Source organism: Mustelus asterias, chromosome 2 (assembly GCF_964213995.1).
Source record: "Mustelus asterias chromosome 2, sMusAst1.hap1.1, whole genome shotgun sequence".
NCBI classification, from domain to species: Eukaryota; Metazoa; Chordata; class Chondrichthyes; order Carcharhiniformes; family Triakidae; genus Mustelus; species Mustelus asterias.
This window is the reverse complement of record NC_135802.1, coordinates 41,585,487-41,608,134: the sequence shown is the minus strand read 5'-3', so window position 1 is coordinate 41,608,134 and position 22,648 is coordinate 41,585,487. Positions and strand designations below refer to the sequence as shown.

At 43.8% G+C, this 22,648-nt stretch overlaps 1 protein-coding gene across 1 annotated transcript in view; it reads left to right on the top strand.

Annotated features, from left to right (window-relative positions):
* myo3a (myosin IIIA) overlaps positions 1–22,648 on the top strand; it is a 155,840-nt gene that overhangs the window by 14,416 nt on the left and 118,776 nt on the right. Inside the window, exons 7-12 of the mRNA XM_078200255.1 lie at positions 741–855; positions 2,241–2,367; positions 8,601–8,811; positions 11,362–11,521; positions 19,282–19,435; positions 19,671–19,759. Of these exons, the coding sequence (XP_078056381.1) occupies positions 741–855; positions 2,241–2,367; positions 8,601–8,811; positions 11,362–11,521; positions 19,282–19,435; positions 19,671–19,759 (856 nt within the window). The remainder of the gene's footprint in view (positions 1–740; positions 856–2,240; positions 2,368–8,600; positions 8,812–11,361; positions 11,522–19,281; positions 19,436–19,670; positions 19,760–22,648) is intronic.

The following is a 22,648-nucleotide window of genomic DNA, read 5'->3' as shown; positions in this document are numbered from 1 at the left end:
GGTGACCTGATAGAAGTCTACAAAATTATGAGAGGCATAGATAGGGTGGATAGTCAGAGGCTTTTTCCCAGGGTGGAAAGGTCAACTGCAAAAGGGCACAGGTTTAAGGTGAGAGGTGATAAATTTAGGGGAGACGTGCAGGGAATGTTTTTCACACAGAGGGTAGTGGGTGCCTGGAATGTATTGCCAGTGGAGGTGGTGGAGGCAGGCACGTTAGCAAAATTCAAGGATTATCTCGATAGACACATGAATGGGAGGCGAACAGAGGGATAGAAACCATGTATCAGTGCAGGCTTGGTGGGCAGAAGAACGTGTTCCTGTGCTGTATTGTTCTTTGTTCTTTTATTCATATGATGGTTCTGATTGGTTTAAGAGAGAAGTAAAGAATTTAGCATCTACTTTGACTTTTCAGTAACTGACTAGCGAAGAAATATTTCAGCTGACCATTTCGGTGGCCAGTTAGAAATAGTTGGGTCACACCATGGTTACTACATACAGATATCCATTCGATCCGACGAAGGAGCAGCGCTCCGAAAGCTAATGGCATTTGCTACCAAATAAACCTGTTGGGCTTTAACCTGGTGTTGTTAAAACTCTTACTGTGTTTACTACATACTTTGTCAGACCCAGAGCCATTCTGCAATGTTTTTACACTAATATGTATACGTTTCTGATTGTGTTTTCCATTGTCTAATTTAGTATCAATTTTGGGTCATTATCATCTTTTCGGAATCTTTTAGGTACCTTCAGGATGAAAAAATTAGAATGATGGAAGAGATTGTGAACAATTCTTTCTACAAGGCCCAATTCGAAGCTCTCGAACAGTGTTTCAAAGTCATTGGTTTCACACTCGAGGTAAAACATTTGAGCACTGTCACTGCATCGCTCACACGAGTTATAATCATATTTGATGAAGTGTTTTTTACTTCATTCATGAGATGTGGGTGTCACTGACTGGGCCAACATTTCTGGCAATCTCTAATTCCCTTGAACTAAGTAGTTTGCTAGACCATTTCAGAGGGCGGTTAAGAGTCAACCACATTGCTCTGGAGTCACATGTGGACTCCAGAGTGGAGCCAGACCAGGTAACAATGGCAGATTTCCTTCCTTAAAGGGACACTAGTGAACCAGATGGTTTTTACAACAACCAACAATGATTTCACGGTCATCAGTTCATGGATTTTTAATTCCATATTTTTATTGAATTCAAATTTCATCAACTGCCGTAATGGGATTTGAACCTGTTACTCCGGGTCTTTAAATTACTAGTCCAGTGACAATACCACTACACCACCACTTTTTGATTTGATTTGATTAAAGAACATAAGAACTAGGAGCAGGAGTAGGCCATGTGGCCCCTCAAGCCTGCTTCGCCATTCAATAAGATCTGGCTGATCTTTTCGTGGACTCAGCTCCACTTACCCGCCTGCTCACCATAGCCCTTAATTCCCTTACTGTTCAAAAATCTACCTATCCTTGCCTTAAAAACATTCAATGAGGTTGCCTCAACTGCTTCACTGGGCAGGGAATTCCACAGATTCACACCCTTTGGGTGAATCCTCAATTCATTCCTAAATCTGCTCCCCCTTATTTTGAGACCATAGCCCCTAGTTCTAATTTCACCTGCCAATGGAAACAACTTCCCTGCTTCTATCTTATCTATTCCCTTCATAATCTTACATGTTTCTATAAGATCTCCCCTCATTCTTCTGAATTCCAATGAGTATAGCCCCAGTCTACTCAGTCTCTCCTCATAAGCCAACCCTCTCAACTCTGGAATTAGCCTGGTGAATCTCCTCTGCACCCCCTCCAGTGCCAGTATATCTTTTCTCAAGTAAGGAGGCCAAAGCTGTACACAGTATTCTAGGTGTGGCCTCACCAGCATCTTGTACTGTTGCAACATACCTCACTGTTTTTAAACTCCATCCCTCTAGCAATGAGGGACAAAATTCCATTTGCCTTCTTAATTACCTGCTGCATTCTCCATTCTGTGATTTGTGCCCTGACTTCACACGTCAGGACCTTATTCATGAGTCTGCTTTGTGGCACCTTATCAAAGACCTTCTGAAAATTAAACATGTAATGGGTGACAGAATGTCAGCAGCCTGTACATCTCTCCTGGTTTTCATTTCCATTGTGTCTTAATTACCATTATTTGATTAGGAAAACTAATTAACTTTAATCCAATATACAAAAAGATATTCCTTGAATATATTTAAATTCTTTAAATCTTCCAACAGGAGCTGGGGAACATATACAGCATTCTGGCAGCCATCTTGAATATTGGGAACATTGAGTTTACCTCAGTTGTAACAGAGCATCAGACTGACAAAAGCAATATTGTTAATCTTGGAATGCTTGAAAATGGTAAGTTATCAATAAAATGTTACGTTTCCACCTTAGTCTTCACATACATTATGTAATGCAAGTTATGCTGGTAAGCAGCAGAGAACATTAATGGGGAGCCTCATCTGCTGGGAGCAAAGGTCACTCACTGAGTGAGGATAGGGAATGGAGAGTTGGGTGCAGATGTCAGCATACTTGATTGTGACTTTCCTGATTTCAGGAGAGCAATTTCAATCTGGTGCTTTGTCAGGCCATTCCCATGCCATAAGTGCAGTCTTACCGAATTTGCCTTGTCATCCTCTCAGTCCACAGATTTTTACATGTCTAACTATGATGAATTTTGAATATTTTGAGGGTCATTTTATGGCTCTGAATTTCAGAACTGCATTCTCTGAATATGCAGCCGCCACAGCACTGACTGTGAAACAGTTCACTCACTGGTGTGCACCATGATTTAGGAAGCAAACCCTGAACCTTTTTCAATCAAAGCAGAAATACCGGGGTGAATTTTCCCATTCCACCTGCCACGGGAATTGTAACGGATGAGGGGCGGACCATGGAAAGGTCTGTTGACCTCAGGCGAGGTTTTCCGGTTTCGGGGTGAGCAAGGCCGTAAGATCCCACCCACCATCTTCGTTTCAACGTCAGTCACATCACACACCCAGAAAAAAAAACACAGTTCCTCGCTGAATTGGTTGAACAACTGCTCTCTGACATTCCCACACAGATCGCAGAAACAAATTTGAATATACTTCAAGGCACCATCTACAATAATGCTTCTCAACATTTAGGAAATAAGAGTGGAAAATGCTGACTGGTTCGAGACTAACAACACGGTGATGGAATCTGTCATTGAAGCCAAGCAGTCCGCTCTCATTAATTACAATAAGAAGTCTCACGGCCCCAGGTTAAAGTCCAACAGGTTTATTTGGAATCACGAGCTTTCAGAGCGCTGCTCCTTCATCAGGTAGTGGAGAAGTAGGTTTCATAAACACGGCATTTCTAGACAAAGACACAATTGCAAGATAATCGTGTCTTTGTCTATATATGCTGCATTTGTGAAACCTACCTCTCCACTCACCTGATGAAGGAGCAGCGCTCCGGAAGCTCATGATTCCAAATAAACTTGTTGGATTTTAACATGGTGTGAGACTTCTTACTGTGCCCACCCCAGTCCAACACCGGCATCTCCACGTCATTAATTACAAGGTAAGTCTGAGTAAGAAGGCTCTGAATGCACTGAGAGTCGGAGGTCCAACAGACTGATAGAAGGTGTGTCAGTGACAACTGGTTGAAGCTTGCCAGAACATCCAAAAGTTCTTCAACACAGGGCATGTTAGGGGCATGTATGAAGGGATCAAAAAGGCTACAGGTCCATCAGAAAATAAAAATTTCCATTGAAAACAAAGGCTGGGGAGGTCATCACTGATTGCAATAAACAGTTGGAGAGATGGATTGAACACTACCCTGAATTGTCCTCTAGAGAGAACACTGTCACCAAGGAAGCTCTAAACACTATAGAAAGCCTATCAGTCATGGCAGAGCTGGATATTGAACCCATGGTGGAGGAGTTTAGCAAAGCTGTTGACTATGGACAGAGTTCCAGATGTGGATGCTATAAAGCCTAAACTCATCCAATATAGAAAACAGGCAACATCTGCACCAACTTCTCTGTCTCTGCTGGAGGGAGGAGGCAGTGTCCCAGGCTATGTGTGATACAAAGATCAACCTGTACAAGGACGGGGGTGACCTCAGTGATTGCAACAATTATCACCTGATGAGTATCATGGGAAAAAAACACTTGTCCATGTTGCTCTTGTCAGACCCTGGCTGAATGTGTCCCAATGTGGTTTCAGAACTGGAAGATCTTCAATTGTTATGACCTTCTCAGTCCAGCAGTTGCAAGAAAAATATCATGAACAAAGGAGACCTGTGTTATCATAGAATCATAGCATCCCTACAGGGCAGAAGGAGGCTATTCAGCCCATTGAGTCTGCACCGACAATAATCTCACCCAGGCCCTATCCCCGTAACCCCACATATTTACCCCACTAATCCACCTGACACTAAGGACCAATTTAGCACAGCCAATCCATTAAACCCAGAATGTGGAAGGAATCCCAAGCACCTGAGGAAACTCACGCAGACACGGTGAGAACGTGTAAACTCCACACAGACAGTTACCAAAGGCCAGAATTGAACACAGGTCCCTGGTGTTGTGAGGTAGCAATGCTAACCACTGTGCCACCATGCCGACTCTTGTGCCACCGTGCCGCCCCTTGTCTATATTGTCTTCATCTAGCTCACCAAGGTATTCAATCATGTGGGCAGAGGTAGTCTATTTAAGTTGCTGGCGAATTTTGGCCACTCACAGAAGCTGCTCAATGTGATCTCTTTCCATTACAGTATGATGGGTAGGGGCTGCTATGTCAGGGCAACCTCTAAATCCTTTCAGTCCTGCAGGTGGGTCAAACTGGGTTGTGTTTTGGCACAACATTCTTTGGCAGATACTTCTCTTTGCTGCTGTCATATCCCTTCAGGTTATCTATAGAGAACATCTACTTATTGACAGAAAGCAGTTCAGCCTTGCTGTCCTGACATCCAAGTCAAAGGTGAGCCAAGTCCTCATCAGTGAGCTGCTATACGCTGACAGAGCCATCCTAGCTTTCAATACTGAGAAACATCTTCAATGGCAAATGGACAGACTTTCTCATGCGTGTAAAGAGTTTGGTTTGGCCATCAGTATTAGGAAGACAAATATCATGCTCCAGGATATTTCCATTTCGCCATCTATTAGCATTGACAATGTGACACTAGAGGTTGTTGATAGTTCAACTTATCTCATCTCCACAATCACCAGCAATCTGTCACTTGGTGCTGAAATCAACAGATGCATTGCAAAAGCTGCAGCCGTGAGTCCAAGCTGAACAAGAGGATGTGAAACTGCATGAGAACACCACACTATGAGTCTACCAAGCCTGCGTCCTCAATGCAGGAGTAAAGGCTGAACCATTTCCCTTTCCACTGTCTCAGCCACATTCTCAGCATCTCTTGGCAGGACAAGATCACCAACTGAGAGATCTGGAACATACTAATTCCATCAGATAAACCAATGACATCTGCACTGCCTTGGCCACGTACAATGGAAGGGTGACAGCACAATACCATTACCAGTTCCATACAGTGAACTGGCCACTGGGTTCCAATCTCCTAGGAGTCCATATCCACGGCAAGTGAGTTACGAAGATGACAGACATTGACACTGACAGCTGGGAAACAGTCACTGATAGCTGTGATCTCTGGAGGCAGAAGAGGTAAGCAGAAACAATAAACTCACCTGGTTGGGAAGTTGACCCAGAGAAAACAGAGGCCAGTGAATTGTGCACCTTCTCAGCTCAGTGTCTTCCTCTACAACAAATGTGGCAGAGACTGCCATGCCAGACTGGGGCTCCTAGGCCACACCAGGCAAAGCTGAATACAGGGATGATCACCGTGGTGCAACCATTGTCATGCGATATGGAAGGCTGCCACCAATGACCCTTCAGTGCAATGACCCCTTACCCACTGGAAACGGCTATCTGCTTACAACAATAGGTCTCCATTTTAGCTCCTAATTGACCCCATCATTCCTGACAAACATTTACAGTTCATATGCCAATAGAAGACCTTTGGCTTCCCTTTTATGTTAACTGCTCTTGCTATATAGCTGTCCAAAATTGCTCCCTTATTTTGGTTCTGAGGCAAGAGGGGTGTCTCTCATTGGATAGATCGGTGCAATAGTTTCAAAGTGATGTAACAATATTTTTTTGTATTTTTGATTTAACATCACAACTCAATTAAAAATATATAACATATGGTTGATGTTGTTCCCAGTAATTAACTCTAGATTATCACTCAGTACCTGAGCAGTAATTTCCATCACAACTATCAATCTTCAAAGGTGGCATTTATGTCTCAGCTAAATGGGCTGTGTCCTCCATTATATCCACCGCTAACAAAATGAAAGCAAAATGCAAGGAAGCACTCAGCACAGGCAGAGCAGTCTCTATTCTGAAAAAGAAACAGTGAGGGGAAGAGATCGAGTGGACAGGATAAAATTGTTTCCCAATTCTAGAAATAGGCATGGATTCAAGATAAGTGTAGAAGGTGTAGAGGGGACATGAGGAAGAAGTTTCTCTGCAGAGGGTGGTGGGTGTCTGGAATTCGCTGCTCGAGTTGGTGGTGAGGTCAGATACTCGAAAATCTTTTTAAAAGTACCTGGATCTGCACTTTATATGCTATAAGCTACGGGGCAATGGACCGGGTGCAGTAAGGTGGGATTAGAAAGGGCACTCGGGTGTTCTTGGGCTGGCATGGAAACAGTCACTGATAGCTGTGATCTCTGGAGGCTGAAGGGCATTGGAAGAGGTAAGCAGAAATGGCCTCCTTCTGCGCTGTAACTTTTCTATGGTTCTAATACTCTTAAGGGAATTAATTCAACAACTCACATTTAAAGTTTGTTGACAAAGAATAAGATCTCATTGCTATGGGGGCAGCACGGTGGCTAACATTGCTGCCTCACAGCGCCAGGGTCTCGGGTTCAATTCTGGCCTTGGATGACTGTCTGTGTGGAGTTTGCACGTTCTCCTCATGTCTGAATAGGTTTCCTCCTGGCACTCCGGTTTCCCCCCACAGTCCAAGGATATGCAGGTTAGGTGGATTGGCCATGCTAAATTTCTCATTAGTATCCCAAAATCTGTAGGTTAGAGGGATTAGCCATGGTAAATGTGTGGGATTACAGGAAAGGGCCCGGGTAAGATGCTCTGTCGGAGAATTGGTGCAGAGTCGATGGTCAAAATGGCCTCCTTTGTACTGTAGGAATCCTATGATTCTCTTAAGATTCATGAACAATGCCATCAGCAAATAGCCAAAGCAAATATACTATTAGCTTAAATAAAAGCAAAATACTGGATGCTGGAAATCTGAACCAAAAACAGAAAATGCTGCATAAACTTGGCAAGTCTGGAAGCATCTGTAGAGAGAGAAACAGAGTTAACAGGTGGAATTTTCACAAAAAAAACTAATGGCGAGAATACCGAAGTGATCTGTGCAGGTCTGTCAGGCGTGGTCAGAACCGCAATCATCCCACACTCAGTCATTTTTTGGGAGAGCGGTGAGTTGTGCGCTGGTTCTGGGGGTTGGGGCCCAAGCACGCTGCTGAGCCCATTGTAGAAGGGCATCCCGATCTCCCCCTCCCTCACCCATGAACATCAGAACCCATCTCCCGCACATCAATGGCATGTTTCCCTACTCCCTCCCTGACAATGGATCATCAGTACCAGGGTATGGGGGCCCTCCTGATGGATCCCCCTTCCTGACCCTTGACATGGTCCCCTTCATGCTCCACCCACTGTGCGATCCTCTTGCATAGCCCCCCCTGCTTAGCTGTCCCCTGCATAGCACCCCACCATAGCCTCCACTCAGGCTCCACCCCCGTGGCACTGCCCTGGCACACTGGCTGCACCCAACTGGCAGGGTGCCAGTGCTTGCAGAATCCGGCATCAAACAGGCTATGCATATATAAATGCTATTTTCTGGGCACGACCCGGTTTGCACCATTAGAAAGGGACCAGAACGATTGCAAACTGCTTGGCACCGGGTGCGAAACCGATGTTTAGGCCCCTCTGCTATTTTCCGGGATCCACGCGTTCTGCGCCAGGTGCAGCGAGATCGGAAAATCGCCCTCAACATTTCAACTCCAATATGACTCTTCTTCAGAACTGTTCTGTCGAAGGGTCATATGGATTCGAAATGCTAACTCTGTTTCTCTCTTCCCTGGGTTACTCAACACCAACTGTGAGGCCCACCCAAAAACCTCTCCCCGTAACTTAGCCGAGGGTTGGGTGCTTTGCACGGCCAACATGATACGTGGATTTTTGGCATGATTACGGGTATGTATGACCTATCTTCCTTTGACAAGCCGTAGTCTTACTCTTGCTTTAAATAAAATACAATTTAGAGAGATGTAAAATGAGTTGCTGATTCATTATCACCTATTTTACGCTTTTGCACAAAGTCGAAACCTACCTTCACATTCCCTTCTAATTTCCAGTGAACCCATTAGAAACCATTGTATTCTTCACAAGTTTCTCATGATAGAATTTATTCAAAACAAACTTAAGTGATTGATCTAAAGGGATGCGGTATGCTTTGATTTTCTTTTTGTTCTGTGTCTTTTTCCCTCTAATCTTCTAGTAAATCCTTTTCATTTCCAGCCTCCACATTGCTCTCTATCCAAACCGATGAGCTCCAAGAAGCTCTCACCTCTCACTGTGTAGTGACTCGGGGAGAAACAATTGTACGTCCCAATACAGTGGAAAAAGCAACTGATGTCAGAGATGCGACAGCCAAGGCTTTGTATGGTCGTCTATTCAGCTGGATAGTCAACCGCATCAATACCTTACTAAAACCAGAGACGTTTCTGAGGTAATAACATCATCAATCATTTTTGCTCTGTTTAACTGACTTGCCGTAAGTGGTGAATCGATGAGTAATAATACCACTTTCTAGGAAGCTACCTAGGCTTATTCATTTCTGAGGCATGTCCTTCATGGTTGCGTGTTTAGGTTAAACTGTCTTTCAATCAAGGGAAGAGAAAATATTCAGTTGGTCTTCTTCACTGTTTACAAGCTCTTCCTGTGAGGGTCAAATATTAAATTATATAAACCACATCAGGCACAATAAATGTTATACACTTCATATACAATTAGTTATGATATTTTTATTAATAGCATACATTGCTCAGTACAAGTATATTATCAGCAACCGACAAATCTGGACATAAATTGTAGCCTCAATTGTGCAATGTTGCAAAACTGAGAAAATTAAAAAATAGATGTTGTATTTTAATATTGGAAAATAATGAAAAAGGTGGTCATTGTCATGACCAGGTGAGAAGGGGGGAACTGCACCCCCCACCCCAACCCCTCCATTCAATCCCCTCAGTTGGTCACATAAGTTTTGTTTCCCCCCCCCCCCCCCCCCCCCCCCCCCCCCCGCCAACCCCGAGGATATGTCTTTTCCAGATCAGAATGTATTTAACCATTTAAACTGCAAGCAATAAGGAGCAAATTTATTAAACAATAAAACCGAGAAAAATAATTGGACACACCCCACACACACCGCACACACACACACACACACACAAAACTATAGTTAAAAATCCTGGAATGTGTCAAGCTTTAATTCCTATTCATTTAGTTAATACGCTTGTTTCAAATTCTAATGTGAAGTTAACTTATTGCAAGTGGGTTACAATGTAGAATGACCATCATCACCCTCTCTCGCAGAAGATCTGTGTACATCAACAGAACATTTTAAAACATGGCCCATGTTGTGTTCACAAGCCACATCCAGAATTATTTAGCATTTGAAAAAGACAGATAATTCAATCAAAAGAAATAAAGCTATTTTAAAATCAGCTAAATATTTGAGGTTGCTAGTCTGATGGGACAAACTTAAAGAAGCACTAGGAGTGATTTTTGACGATTGTGTAAATCAGTTAGGTTGTATATGGCTGTCTGTTGACCTGCCTGATGATATCAGCACCAGGCAGGTTATGATTTTTCCATGTTTAACTGTTTTGTAAACAAATAAAACAAACTTTGGTCAGCAGTCTCTGATACAGCACCAATCTAATGGCCTCATTGTGCCATATGTCTGGAGTCGCCGGTTGATGAATTGTGGACCTGGGGCCATGTCATTAAGCACAACACTGAGTACAGATAAGCTGCCGTGTAAAAAGGGCAAGCAGAAAGTCAGAAAGTGTATTCTTGCAGCAAAATCTATTAAAGTGAAGTTTAAGCTTCCAAGATCCATTGTGGTTAAATGCACAGATGGAAAAGGAGAGAAATCAAAAATGGTAAATCGAATTATCAAGGGAATTTTAACTCAGCTTGGCCACTGAGAGTGGAAGAGGCACCAACAAGAAATAGTTTTTAGTCTTACTGATCTACTCCTGCTTATTTATTATTACTTATTCCTGCTGGCCGACATTAACTCCCTTCATTAAATGGCTAAGGTCCTGTAGGAAGCAGTTGGGAACACTATACATATATATAAAAGTGCCATTACATCAGTGGGAACTTGATTGCATTTTAACATAAACCTGAGTGAGGAAACATAGAAACATAGAAACTAGATGCAGAAGGAGGCCATTCAGCCCTTCAAGCCTGCTCTGCCATACATTATAATGATGGCTGATCATCAAATTGAATACCCTGATCCCGCCTTCCTCCCATATCCCTTGATCCCTTTAGCCCCAGGAGCTATTTCTAATTTCTTATTGAAATCACACCATGTTTTGGCCTCAACCACTTTCTGTGGTAGTGAATTCCACAGATTCACCATTCTCTGGGGAAGAAATTTCACCTCACTTCAGTCCTAAAAGATTTACCCCTTATCCTCAAACTATGACCCATAGTTCTTTCTATCTTTCTAACTAATAATCTTTCTGAATCTTCCCTGCCTAATCCAGTTAGAATTTTACAAGTTTCTATGAGATCCCTTCTCATTCTTCTAAGCTCCAATGAATATAATCTTAACTAACTTAGTCTCTCCTCAAACGACAGACTTGCCATCCCAGGAATCAACCTGGTAAACCTTCGCTGTGGCCCCCCTGTAGGAAAGTTGTGACCTGGCTTGCCTCAGTTCACTGATTCCTTCCCTCCCACCAGATCATCCTAAGTCCCTTCCCAGCCACTTACCCGGTGTGGTAGACCTCTGTTCCCACTCACTGACCAGCTGCCTGCTACTGCATGTCAATGAGGCCTGGCAGGAACTTAGACCTGTAAGTGTTTTGCGCTCACTCAATGCCCCCTCTCCCCCCGATCGCAAGCCACCCGCCCAACCGCCTGATACCAGCGAGGGTTAAAATCAGCTCAAGTGTATGGTTCCCTTTTCTCAGATGACCAGTTAAGTGCGTTAATGTGCAAGAACAAATTAATCAGCACCTAATTAATTGATGTTGCCTTCCAGTGATGCTGCTGATAGTGTGGACAAAGGAGTCGATATTGGAATTCTTGACATATTTGGCTTCGAGAACTTTAAGAGAAATTCCTTTGAACAGTTATGCATCAACATTGCCAATGAACAGATTCAATTCTACTTCAATCAGCACATCTTTGCCTGGGAGCAGGTACGATCAGCCTATTTACTCAGACGGCTTGTCTGAAGGTAGAGTTCATTTTAAAGGCGCAATAATTGAATTAAAACTTAGATTAAACATCCGTTTATAGACATTTGTGCAACCCAGAAAGTTCACTGAACATCCAGGAACAGATGAAATAAGTCATATTTAGGTAATGGTTTTCATATGTTGGGACGCCACAGAGTGCTTTACAGACAGTGGAATGCTAACAAAGGCTTTGTAAGGTAAGCAATGGAGTCAGCAATTTCTACACAGCAAGATCCCACAAGCTGCAGTGAGATAAATGACCTGATAATCGGGGTTTGTTTTGCTGCTGTTGTTTGAGGGATAAATGCTGGCCAAATCATGAGGAGAAATCCCCCTTGTTTGAATAATAAGGTGGGATCTTTTATGCCAAAATAAAAGCAAAATACTGCAGATGCTGGAAACATGAATTAAAAACAGAAAATGCTGGAAAAACTCAGCAGGCCAGGCATCTGTGGAGAGTCCATATAACCATATAGCTCTCTCTCCACAGATGCTGCTAGACCTGCTGAGTTTTTCCAACATTTTCTATTTTTCAAAGTTTTAACTTTTATTTTTGAGTGTCACAAGTTAACACTGCAATGAAGTTACTGTGAAAATCCCCTAGTCCCCATGCTCCGGTGCCGGTTCAGGTACACTGAGGGAGAATTTAGCATGGCCAATGCACCTAACCAGCTCATCTTTCGGACTGTGGGAGGAAACTGGAGCATCCAGAGGAAACCCACACAGACACGGGAAAACGTCCAAACTCCACACAGACAGTGACCCAAGTCAGGAATTGAACCCAGGTCCTTGGCACTGTCAGGCAGCAGTGCTAACCACTGTGCCACCATACCGATCTTTTAAAGCTACCTGATTCTGTGCAATCCAGAAGACTCAAATGTTCATTCTCTGGCACTTTGTATGAAATCAGCATGATTTCAATTGAACAGGCTGCATTTTCATTCTTTATTCCAAACAAAATCAGATGATATAGATGCAAAAGATGGAAGGAAACAACAGGGAGGCCTGTCACCGCATGTGTTCTGTTGCACATAACTTACGTCTGGCGGGTTGGTCTGGGAACCCAACCAATTTTGGTCACCCTGGGCAATGGCCGGGACCACCAGCCGACCTGTCGTGTGGTGGCACTGGGAATGGCACTCCTAGAGAAGGTTGAAAAGCTCAGGAACCCCCAGCAGACATGATGCTTGGTACTAAATCCTGTGGTAACACTGGGACTCACAGTTTTGGAGAAGGTTGGAGAAGGTTTCTAAATCCAACCCATTGTGTCTGGAGTTCAATTACCAGAGGGGTGACATGGTGGCACAGTGGTTAGCACTGCTGCCTCACAGTGACAGGGACCTGGGTTCGATTACCAGCTTGGGTCACTGTCTGTGTGGAATTTGCACATTCTCCCCGTGTCTGCGTGGGTTTCCTCCAGGAGCTCTGGCTTCCTCCCTGCAAAATGTGTTGGTTAGGTGCATTGGCCATGCTAAATTCTCCCTTGGTGTACCCAAACAGGCGCCGGAATGTGGCGACTGGGGGATTTTCACAGTAACTTCATTGCAGTGTTAATGTAAGCCTACTTGTGACACTAATTAATAAACTTTAAACTTTCTTCAAAAACCTGATTGGAGCTGGTGGGAAATGCTTCCGCGATTTAAGGACATATTTAGAAAACATATTGTGTTCAGTTAATGCTTTTCACTTTTAAAATTATTTTTAGCTTAATATTGAAGTTACAACATGAAAATGGTCCAATCACTCCATATCAGCATTTACCCTCCACACAAGCATATAGTTCTACTTATATTAATCCGTCCTGTTCCCCTATCCAACCAAACCTTCTTCCTTCAACTACCTGGCTAATCTAATCCTGAATGCTGGCAGTTTCCACCTAAACCACAAACCCTGGAAACTAATTCCACAGCTTCACACTCCCTGTGCAAATATGCTTCTCCATCCTGGATGGCAGGGTAGCACGGTGGTTAGCACTGTTGCCTCACAGCGCCAGGGTCTTGGGTTTAATTCCGGCCTCGGGTGACTGGCTGTGTGGTGTTTGCACATTCTGCATGAGTTTCCTCCGGGTGCTCTGGTTTCCTCCCACACTCCAAAGATGTGCAGATTAGGTTGACTAGCCATGATAAATTACCCCATAGTGTCATGTAAATATATGGGGTTGCAGGATAGGGCCTGGGTGGGATTGATGTCAGTGCAGGCTTGATGAGCCGAATGGCCTCCTCCTGCACAGTAGAGATTCTATGATCCTCAATTGTAAATCTCTTATGCTTAACCCTCATTTTTGACTCCTAGTAACTATCAGAAACAGTCTGCTTTTATCCGTCATGCCATGTCCTTTCATAACTTTGAACACTTCATCCCTGGTGGACAACCACAAAGGGGAATTTGGAGGAATTAACAAAATTCTTCGAGGTACTAAAGCACCTATGCTTTGCCCTTTGGAATCCAAACCGCAGAAGACCATGTTTACACAATAGTGTGAGGCCAACAGCAACCATTTCACAGCAACGTTAAGGATGGCATGTGAGAACACCCTTAGGAGAAATGACCGAAAGATTATCAGCAACGATCAGAGAGATCGTTAAGGAAACTTAAAGCAGGGAGAGAAGTAGAGAGAAAAGTTTAAAGTTTATTTGTTCGTGTAACAAATAGGTTTACATTGACACGGCAATGAAGTTACTGTGAAAATCCCCTAGTCGCCACACTCCGGCGCCTGTTTGGGTACACTGAGGGAGAATTTAGCATGGCCAATGCACCTAACCAAGACCTCTTTTGGACTGTGGAAGGAAACTGGAGCACTCGGAGGAAACCCACACAGACACAGGGAGAACATGCAGATTCCGCACAGTGACCCAAGTCAGGAATCAAACTCAGGTCCCTGGTGGTGTGAGCAGCAATGCTAACCACTGTGCCACCATGCTCCCAAGGAGAGATGTCGGGAAAGGAAGGAGGGATATCGGGAAAGTATTCCAGAGAACACAACTGAAATGGGGCAAGGCTTGTTTTAGGTGGTTTAATTTTGTTGTACATGGTTAATATTATCCTAATAATGCAACTTCTAATACTTCAGTACTTCTATTGGTGAACTACTGAAATTGGTTTCAACTGCACAATGTATGTACCGATAAGATGGGAAATACATTAGCCCAGGAAGATGGTTATTTCCTAGCCATTAGTTGTCCTCAGTATTTTCAGAAATTGCAACTCTTTATGGTGAGTATTAAATCTGCACATGAATGCTTACCTAAATTGTCCCTTTTCAACACATTAGACCCAGCGGTCCAGTTTCGCAACTCTTTATTAGTGATGGGTTAATTATTTTATTTTTTTCCACATTATTTAAGATGTTTTGCTCTGTGGTATGACGCATGTTTTTATGTGTTCACTGAGCAGCTTGTTAAGGTGCTAATCACCTGTCGTGCTGTCAACAATTTAAATTCATATATATCACAGCAGAATGTTAGAATCAGACTAATCCAATTCATACTGAGCTGAACGTTTTAGCACTCACACAAAAATGTTTGCTTTTAATCCACTATGATCTTAAAAGTGCCAATGTGTAGGATTCCAATAATCTGGAACATGGCACGGTGGCACAGTGGTTGGCACTGCTGCCTCACAGTGCCAGGATCCCAGGTTCAATTCCGGCCTCGGGTCACTGTCTGGGTGGAGTTTGTACATTCTCCCCGTGTCTGCGTGGGTTTCTTCCGGGTGCTCCGGTATCCTCCCACAGTCCAAAGATGTGTGGGTTAGGTTGATTGGCCGTGCTAAATTGACCCCAGTGTCAGGGGGATTAGCTAGGGTAAATGCATGGGGTTATGGGAGTAGGGCCAGGGTGGGATTGTGGTCGGTGCAGGGTCGATGGACCAAGTGGCCTCCTTCTGTACTGTAGGGATTCTATGATTTTATTCTAACAGTTAGTCACCTCGACAAGAGGGGAATCTCTTGGGGGAAATTGAAGATTGCGAGGCAGATTTCAGCAACTCTGCTGTCTAACATCAGACGCTGAGCTACAATCACAATCATCAATCATGAATCATCAAGATTCATATAAACCATCCAGCGCACCAAACAGGCAAATTTCATAAGCATCGATATGTCTGGTGGGAAAATCACATTAGCATTAATGCGCCCGTAATATGCGCAGAGGGTTTGTACCAAAGGGCTTCAGGAAGGGAGTAAAAGCACATCTTTATAACACTATTAATGAAAGCAAATAAATACTGCAAATATTCAGCGGGTCAGGCCGTATCTGGAGAAAAGCAGAGTTAACGTTTCAGGTCGATAACCTCTCATCAAAACAGAAAGAAAGTAAAAATGTACGGTTGGAATTTTATGTGACTAATATGAATGATTAATAGCAGCAATCTGAGTACAACAGGAAGGGATAAAGAAAGAAGCAAACCTGCAAAAAATCACATAGAACAAGATGGAGGTAAAGGTTATGACTTAAAGTTGTTGAACTGAATACTGAGTCCAGAAGGCAGGAGATCATCGAGACGAAAGATGAGGTGCTGCTCCTTGAGTTTGTGTTGAGCTTCATTAGTAGACTTTAGCAGGCCAAGGGCAGAAAGGTCAGAGTGGGAGCAAGCTGCCAAATTAAAATAATAAATGACAGGGATCTCAGGGTCATGTTTGCAGACTGAATGGAGGCGCTCTGCAACACAGTCACCCATCAGCATGCGGACTCCCCCGTGTAGTGGAGACCATGGGGGGAATTCTCCTGCCGTTCACGCTGGTGGGATTCTCCAGTCCTGGCATGGGGTGACATCAGTGGGAAATCCCATTGACAGCGGCGGGACCACAGAATCCAGCCACCAGTGAACAGCGCACCACCTCCTGCCGCCGAGATACACATGGCTGGGAAGCCGGAGAATTCCCCCCCGGACATCTTACTTTCGTATTAGCTTTTAACACCAGTTTCCATCAAGACCCGTGGCACGGTGGCACAGTGGTTAACACTGCTGCCTCACAGTGCCAGGGACCTGGGTTCGATTCCCAGTTTGGGTCACTGTCTGTGCAGAGTCTGCATGTTCTCCCCGGGTGCTCCAGTTTCCTCCCACAGTCTGAAAGACGTGCTGGTTAGGTGCATTGACCCGAACAGGTGCTGGAGTGTGGCGACTCGGGGAATTTCACAGTAACTTCATTGCAGTGTTAGTGTAAGCCTTACTTATGACTAATAAATAAACTTTAAATTTTAAACTGCCATCAGTTAGAAGAGGCCTATGAAGTGAACTGGTTAAAAGCCATGCACATCTGACACTTGGAAATCTGTTTAAAGGTAATCTAGGCAGAGCTGACTTAATACGGATTGTCATTCCAGAGTCTCTCTGAAGCCAGCAAAAATATCAAATGTGAAGGAAGCAGTTTCGGAAATAATAAAGCAGCTAATGGAAAACTAATCGTGCTGCTCCATCTGATGTTCACCTTCACAGATAGGATTAGAAACATTAACTGACCTATTTAAGGAGCTGCAGTTGTCCTTTTTATTACAGATGGAATACAGATGATATAAAGGCCATTTGTTGTGGTGTTCATGTATTTGATTGAAGTTATCTGCTTTACAAGGTCTAGATGTCCCTGAGAGTTTGAAAGGCCATTTGTCCTATAAAATGTTACTCTATCAATTGTTTGCTACAAACTGTTGATTTATTAAAAGGGCATCATGAAAATGTGTGGCAAGGTTGCATTCACTGTTTAAAAATACACAGCATGATTATGCAAATCTTGTTCAAAGGCATTCTTGTCACATTTACAAGTGATGTAACCATGACAACCTATGACATTCAGGGTCATTTTAACCATGGAGCTGGTGGATGTGGGTTGGGTCGGGCATTAAAATACTTTAAATCTCAAACACAAACCGAACTAATGTTGACAAACTTCTATTTTAACAGAGGCCAGATGTGGGGGTGTAGGCAACCATCCTTCTCCCAAGAGGCAGGTCGCTCATTTAAATATTTTATTGTGCCTCAGATTTGATCTCCCTTCCAGTTTTAACACTGGCCAACCAGGTTTTCCAAGCCTTGGAAAACCCAACACCTTAAAGGGAGGCAGGGATGGCAAACCTGTATGTGTTTTTCCAGCACTGATTGTGGGCCAAGAGGAGCAGGACCACTTTCCCCAAAGCAAACACGCTTCCCTCCTTGTAACTGGACAATCCCCACAATTGAAGCCCTGCACCCTCAAAATCACATGCTCCAACGAACACCACCATCCCTCAATTACCGACACCTCCTGTAATCACCGAACCCTCATCTCTGTGCCTGATCTCTCTCTGACTCCCATAATCATGATTCTCACCTGCCCCTCTGAGCTACAGTTTATACCACTTGCAGCCTTGACAGAAAAATACCTACTTCTAAGCTTTGGCCTGTTCTGCAGAGTTCCTCACCTGACAGGAAGCTAAGGCTGTCAATCAGGTTTGTTTGCAGTAGGGACCTAGTTGAAAAGCTGCTGTAATTCCTCCCACTGTGCAGGAACAGTTGCGCACTCTGCACAGATTGCGTTCACATGCTCATGCTCTATTCCTTCTATCACTGATGTCACTGTTATCCGCCTGTTATCCACTTCCCACAAACAACCCCTCCTCTGAGTCCTTGCCACTCCTCTCCATTGCCCTCACTGCCTCCCACTCACCACCTGTTCCCAGAACTTACAGCACCGGTTATACACAGAGGAAACTGTTCTGTACATTGTCCCAACACACACTTCCCAGGAAAGATACAACATAGATTCAATACACAGTAAAGCAGTACAGTGTTTTAAAGTTTATTTGTTAGTGTCACGAGTAGGCTTACATTAACACTGCAATGAAGTTACTGTGAAAATCCCATAGTCGCCACACTCTGGCAGCTGTTCGGGTACACTGAGGGAGAATTTAGCATGGCAATTCACCTAACCCGCACACCCTTTCAGACTGTGGGAGGAAACTGGAGAACCCGGAGGAAACCCACGTAGGCACGGGGAGAATGTGCAGACTCCGTACAGAGAGTGACCCAAGCCGAGAATTGGACCCGGGTCCCTGGCGCTGTGAGGCAGCAGTGCTAACTACTGTGCCACCCAATGTTCATTTAAACTGTCAAAATCCTTGCCAGTCTGCATCTCCACATCAAGTCTCCCACCAGACAGAGAAGTGCTGCTTTCTGAAGAGTAACATTAACATCCTAAAATGGTTAACTCAGGAGCCCCCTCAGCCTTTACGATAATTATCTGATATACAATCTGTTTAAATATTACCATTTTTATTTTTAAAAGACAGGCTTTTCTTCTAAGGGAAGAGGATGGTGCTTGCAGTTTCCAGCTCAAGATGTAATTCCTTCCTGGCTGAATTTGGTCAGGGCCATTTTTGATGCAGGCAGTTATTTGAGGTATCACTGAAAGTGAATCACAAGAACTACGATTGCATTTTGCCGTGAGTGCACACTTTGCATCTGCGGCATTACCAAACACAGCATTGGAAAAAAACACGCTGTGGAGTCAAAACTCCACGGCATTCAGAATAAAGAACTCCTGGCCTTGCTCAGAAATCCTTCCCAGCAAAAATCAGGGCCAAATGCTCCACTGGTCCCTTCACTCAAAAACCAAAGAAAAACACTTGCCAAATACCCTTTACTGACTTATGCCCGATCCACAGAGCAAGATTTTATTCGGAATATCTGCGAGTAAGGAAAAGAATGGGATTGGATTGACATTTATTTGTTTGTTTAATGATACTCCAGAACGAATACCTGAATGAAAATGTGGACGCTCGGTTAGTTGAATACGAAGACAATCGGCCACTGTTGGATATGTTTCTGCAGAAGCCTGTGGGCCTTCTCTCTCTGCTGGATGAAGAGAGTCGCTTCCCTCAAGCCACTGACCAGACACTTGTAGGCAAGTTCTTAAAAAAGCTTATGGTAGCATACTCTGCAACTTACTGTAAATATAAAAAACACAACCACATTTCCTTTACAGGAGATACCATGAAGGTAGCACGTTCATGTTGGCAGGTCACGAGGTTATTTTATCACAGTGTCTCAGCCATGTCTCGTAGATTGTAAAAAATATCTTTATTCTTCAGTTACAGAGAATTAGACAACCACAATAACAAAATGCATTTTATCAACAGGGAAATTTGAAGACAATCTCAAATCAAATTACTTCTGGAGACCAAAAACGGTTGACTTAAGCTTTGGAATTAATCATTATGCAGGAAAGGTAAGTGACAGTCAGGTTTTTAAAAAATATTTCAATGATTACTGCATAACACACTGGGGAGAAGGTGGTCGTGGTAATGGTGGAGAGGGGGTGACAGTGATTTGAAGTCAGGGTGGCATGTTTGCTGGCTGAAGCTGATGCTCTTTGAGTATAAAGGGAGGCGATGGCCTAGTGGTATTATCACTGGACTATTAATCCAGAAACTCAGCTAATGTTCTGGGGATCTGGGTTCAAATCCCGCCATGGCAGGTGGTGGAATTTGAATTCAATAAAAAATATTTGGAAGTAAGAATCTACTGATGACCATGAAAGCATTGCCGATTGTCAGGAAAACCCATCTGGTTCACTAATGTCCTTTAGGGAAGGAAATCTGCCATCCTTACCTGGTCTGGCCTACATGTGACTCCAGAGCCACAGCAATGTGGTTGACTCTCAACTGCCCTCTGAACAAAGGCAATTAGGGATGGGCATAAATGCTGGCCAGCCAGCAACACCCATGTCCCATGAATAAAGAGTGGAGTTATGAGTGGGACCTCTGCTGCTCTTCCCAGCTCAATATTCAAGTCAGCGTATTTTAAAAGCTTACTTTGCTGGTTACGGTAAGGACTGCCTGTTAGGCTGCATCCAGACCTGGCTTTCTTATGTGCGGCTGAATCCAGCTGCCTCTGGGAAAACGCATCTTGTAGTGGGGTCCTCAAAAGAGCCCCCTATCGATATAATGCCCCCCCATGGGTCATATCCCCAAGGGCAGCATGTAAATGAGGAAGAGGAGGTCCAAGGATGGATCACTGAAAAATGACCAAAATGAGTTTGGGAAGGAAGTCAAGTAGCAGAGAAACTCTGGCTATAATTGGATAGGTAAAAATGGACTAAATTGATGACAGTCTCAAGAGTGCTAGCTAATGGAAGAGAGGTGTTGAGGAGGGTAATGCAGTCAGTTGTGTGGAAGACTGCAGGAGTTCAAGGAAAATGATGAGTAATAACACACAATCAGAATCACAGGAAGAATGTCATTCGTGATTTAGGTAAGGATGGCTTCGTCCTGGGAAACAGGCAGATATTTGATTAGAGTGAATAAACCAAGTGGCAAGTTCCCTTAAAAAAAAATCAATTGACTGCTTGTAACACTGCAAGTTTAGCACTTGTGCAGTATGTTTGAACATGCTTTAGGTGTTCAGTGTTTCAAGGACCTATAAGAGAAACTAATGGAACAGTCAGGTTGGTGGATGTTTTCATTGTTACTCGAAACGGATGTACGTCTAACGTGGTGTTTCCATTTGTTTGAAAGGTTATATTCATCTGAATGTATACTCCTACCTATTTAGATCTGAACAACCTAACTTTCAAATGCTTCAGATCCAGAAACTGAAAATAAATGTTAATTTTTGAGTGGGGGAGGGTTAGAAAATTCTTTAGTGCTACAAAGAAACTTGGTCGCCTGCACCCTTTTTAAAATTCTTTCATGGGATGGGGATCTCTCTGGCTGGGCCAGCATATATAGCCTATCCCTAAGTTCCCTTTCGAAGATGTTGTTGAATCACCTTCTTGAACTGCTGCAGTCCAAGCATTGTAGGAACACTCATAGCACTGTTAGGGAGGGCGTTCCAGGATTTTGACCCAACAACACTGAAGCAACAGTGATATAGTTTTAAGTCAGGAGGGGAACTGGCAGTTGGTGGTGTTCCCATGCGTGTGCTGCCCTTGTCCTTCTAGGTGACAGAGGTTGCAGGTTTGGAAGGTGCTGTCAAAGGAACCTTGGTGAGTTGCTGCAGTGTATCTTGTAGATGGTAGGCACTGCTGTCACTGTGGACTGGATTATATATGGCCCAATGGGCATATCTGCACTGGAATACAACTGTGGGCTGTATTCAGATGCCTAAGTTGGTGTTTGGTAACTGAGGGACTTTGATGAAGATAGAAGGAGATCTTCCTTTCATTTTCTACTTTTCCTTTGAAAGAGGAATGGCAGCCTTGGTAAATAGGACCTGGTGAGCATTTCTACTGCCCTTAATATTCTCTAAACTAAAAGAAGGAGTAATTTAAGGGTAAGTCATGGCAGGGCAGTTTAATTATGTGGAATGCTTGTCCTGTGCAATGTGGGAAGTCAGGGGCACTTGCAGTGTCCAGGGTGACCACGTGTACTGGAAGTGCATCCAGCTGCAGCTACTCAAAATCCAGGTTTCAGAGCTGGAACTACAGTTGGAGTCAATATGGAGCATCAGCTAAGATGAGATCTTCATGGGTAGCATATACAATGAGGTGGTCACCCCGCAGGCAGAAAGGGAAAGGTGACAGCCAGACAGAGTAAAAGCACTCAGCAGGTAGTACAGAAGTCCCGTGGGTCCATTTCCCTCTCGAACAGGTTTTCAGTTTTGGATACTGTTGGGGGAGATGGTTTCTCAGGGGAATGCAGCAAGAGCCAGGCCATGGCACCATGAATGTCTCAGGGGGAGAATAAAAGAGTGGGAGAGCAATGATGATCCTATTGTAGGAGGAACAGATAGAGGTTTCTGTGGCCGCAGATGTAACACCAAGATGGTATGTTGCCTCCCTGGTGCCAGGTCAAGGATGTCTCTAAATAGCTGCAGAAATTTCTCAGGGATAGGGTGAACAGCCAGAGGTTGAGATCTTTATTGGTACCAACAACATCGGTAAGAAGAGGAATGAGGTCCAGAGAGCAGAATAAAGGGAACTAGGAAATAAAATGAAAAGCAGGACCTCAAAGGTAGTAATCTCGGGAGTGCCATGTGCTAGTGGGAGAAGGGGGCAAAAAACCCTGCCCTATGTGTAAAAATGTTAAAAGGACAAGTCTAAAGGCACTGTATCTGAATGCTTGGAGCTTTCACAATAAGGTTGACAAATTGACAGCACTAATTGGCATATATGGGT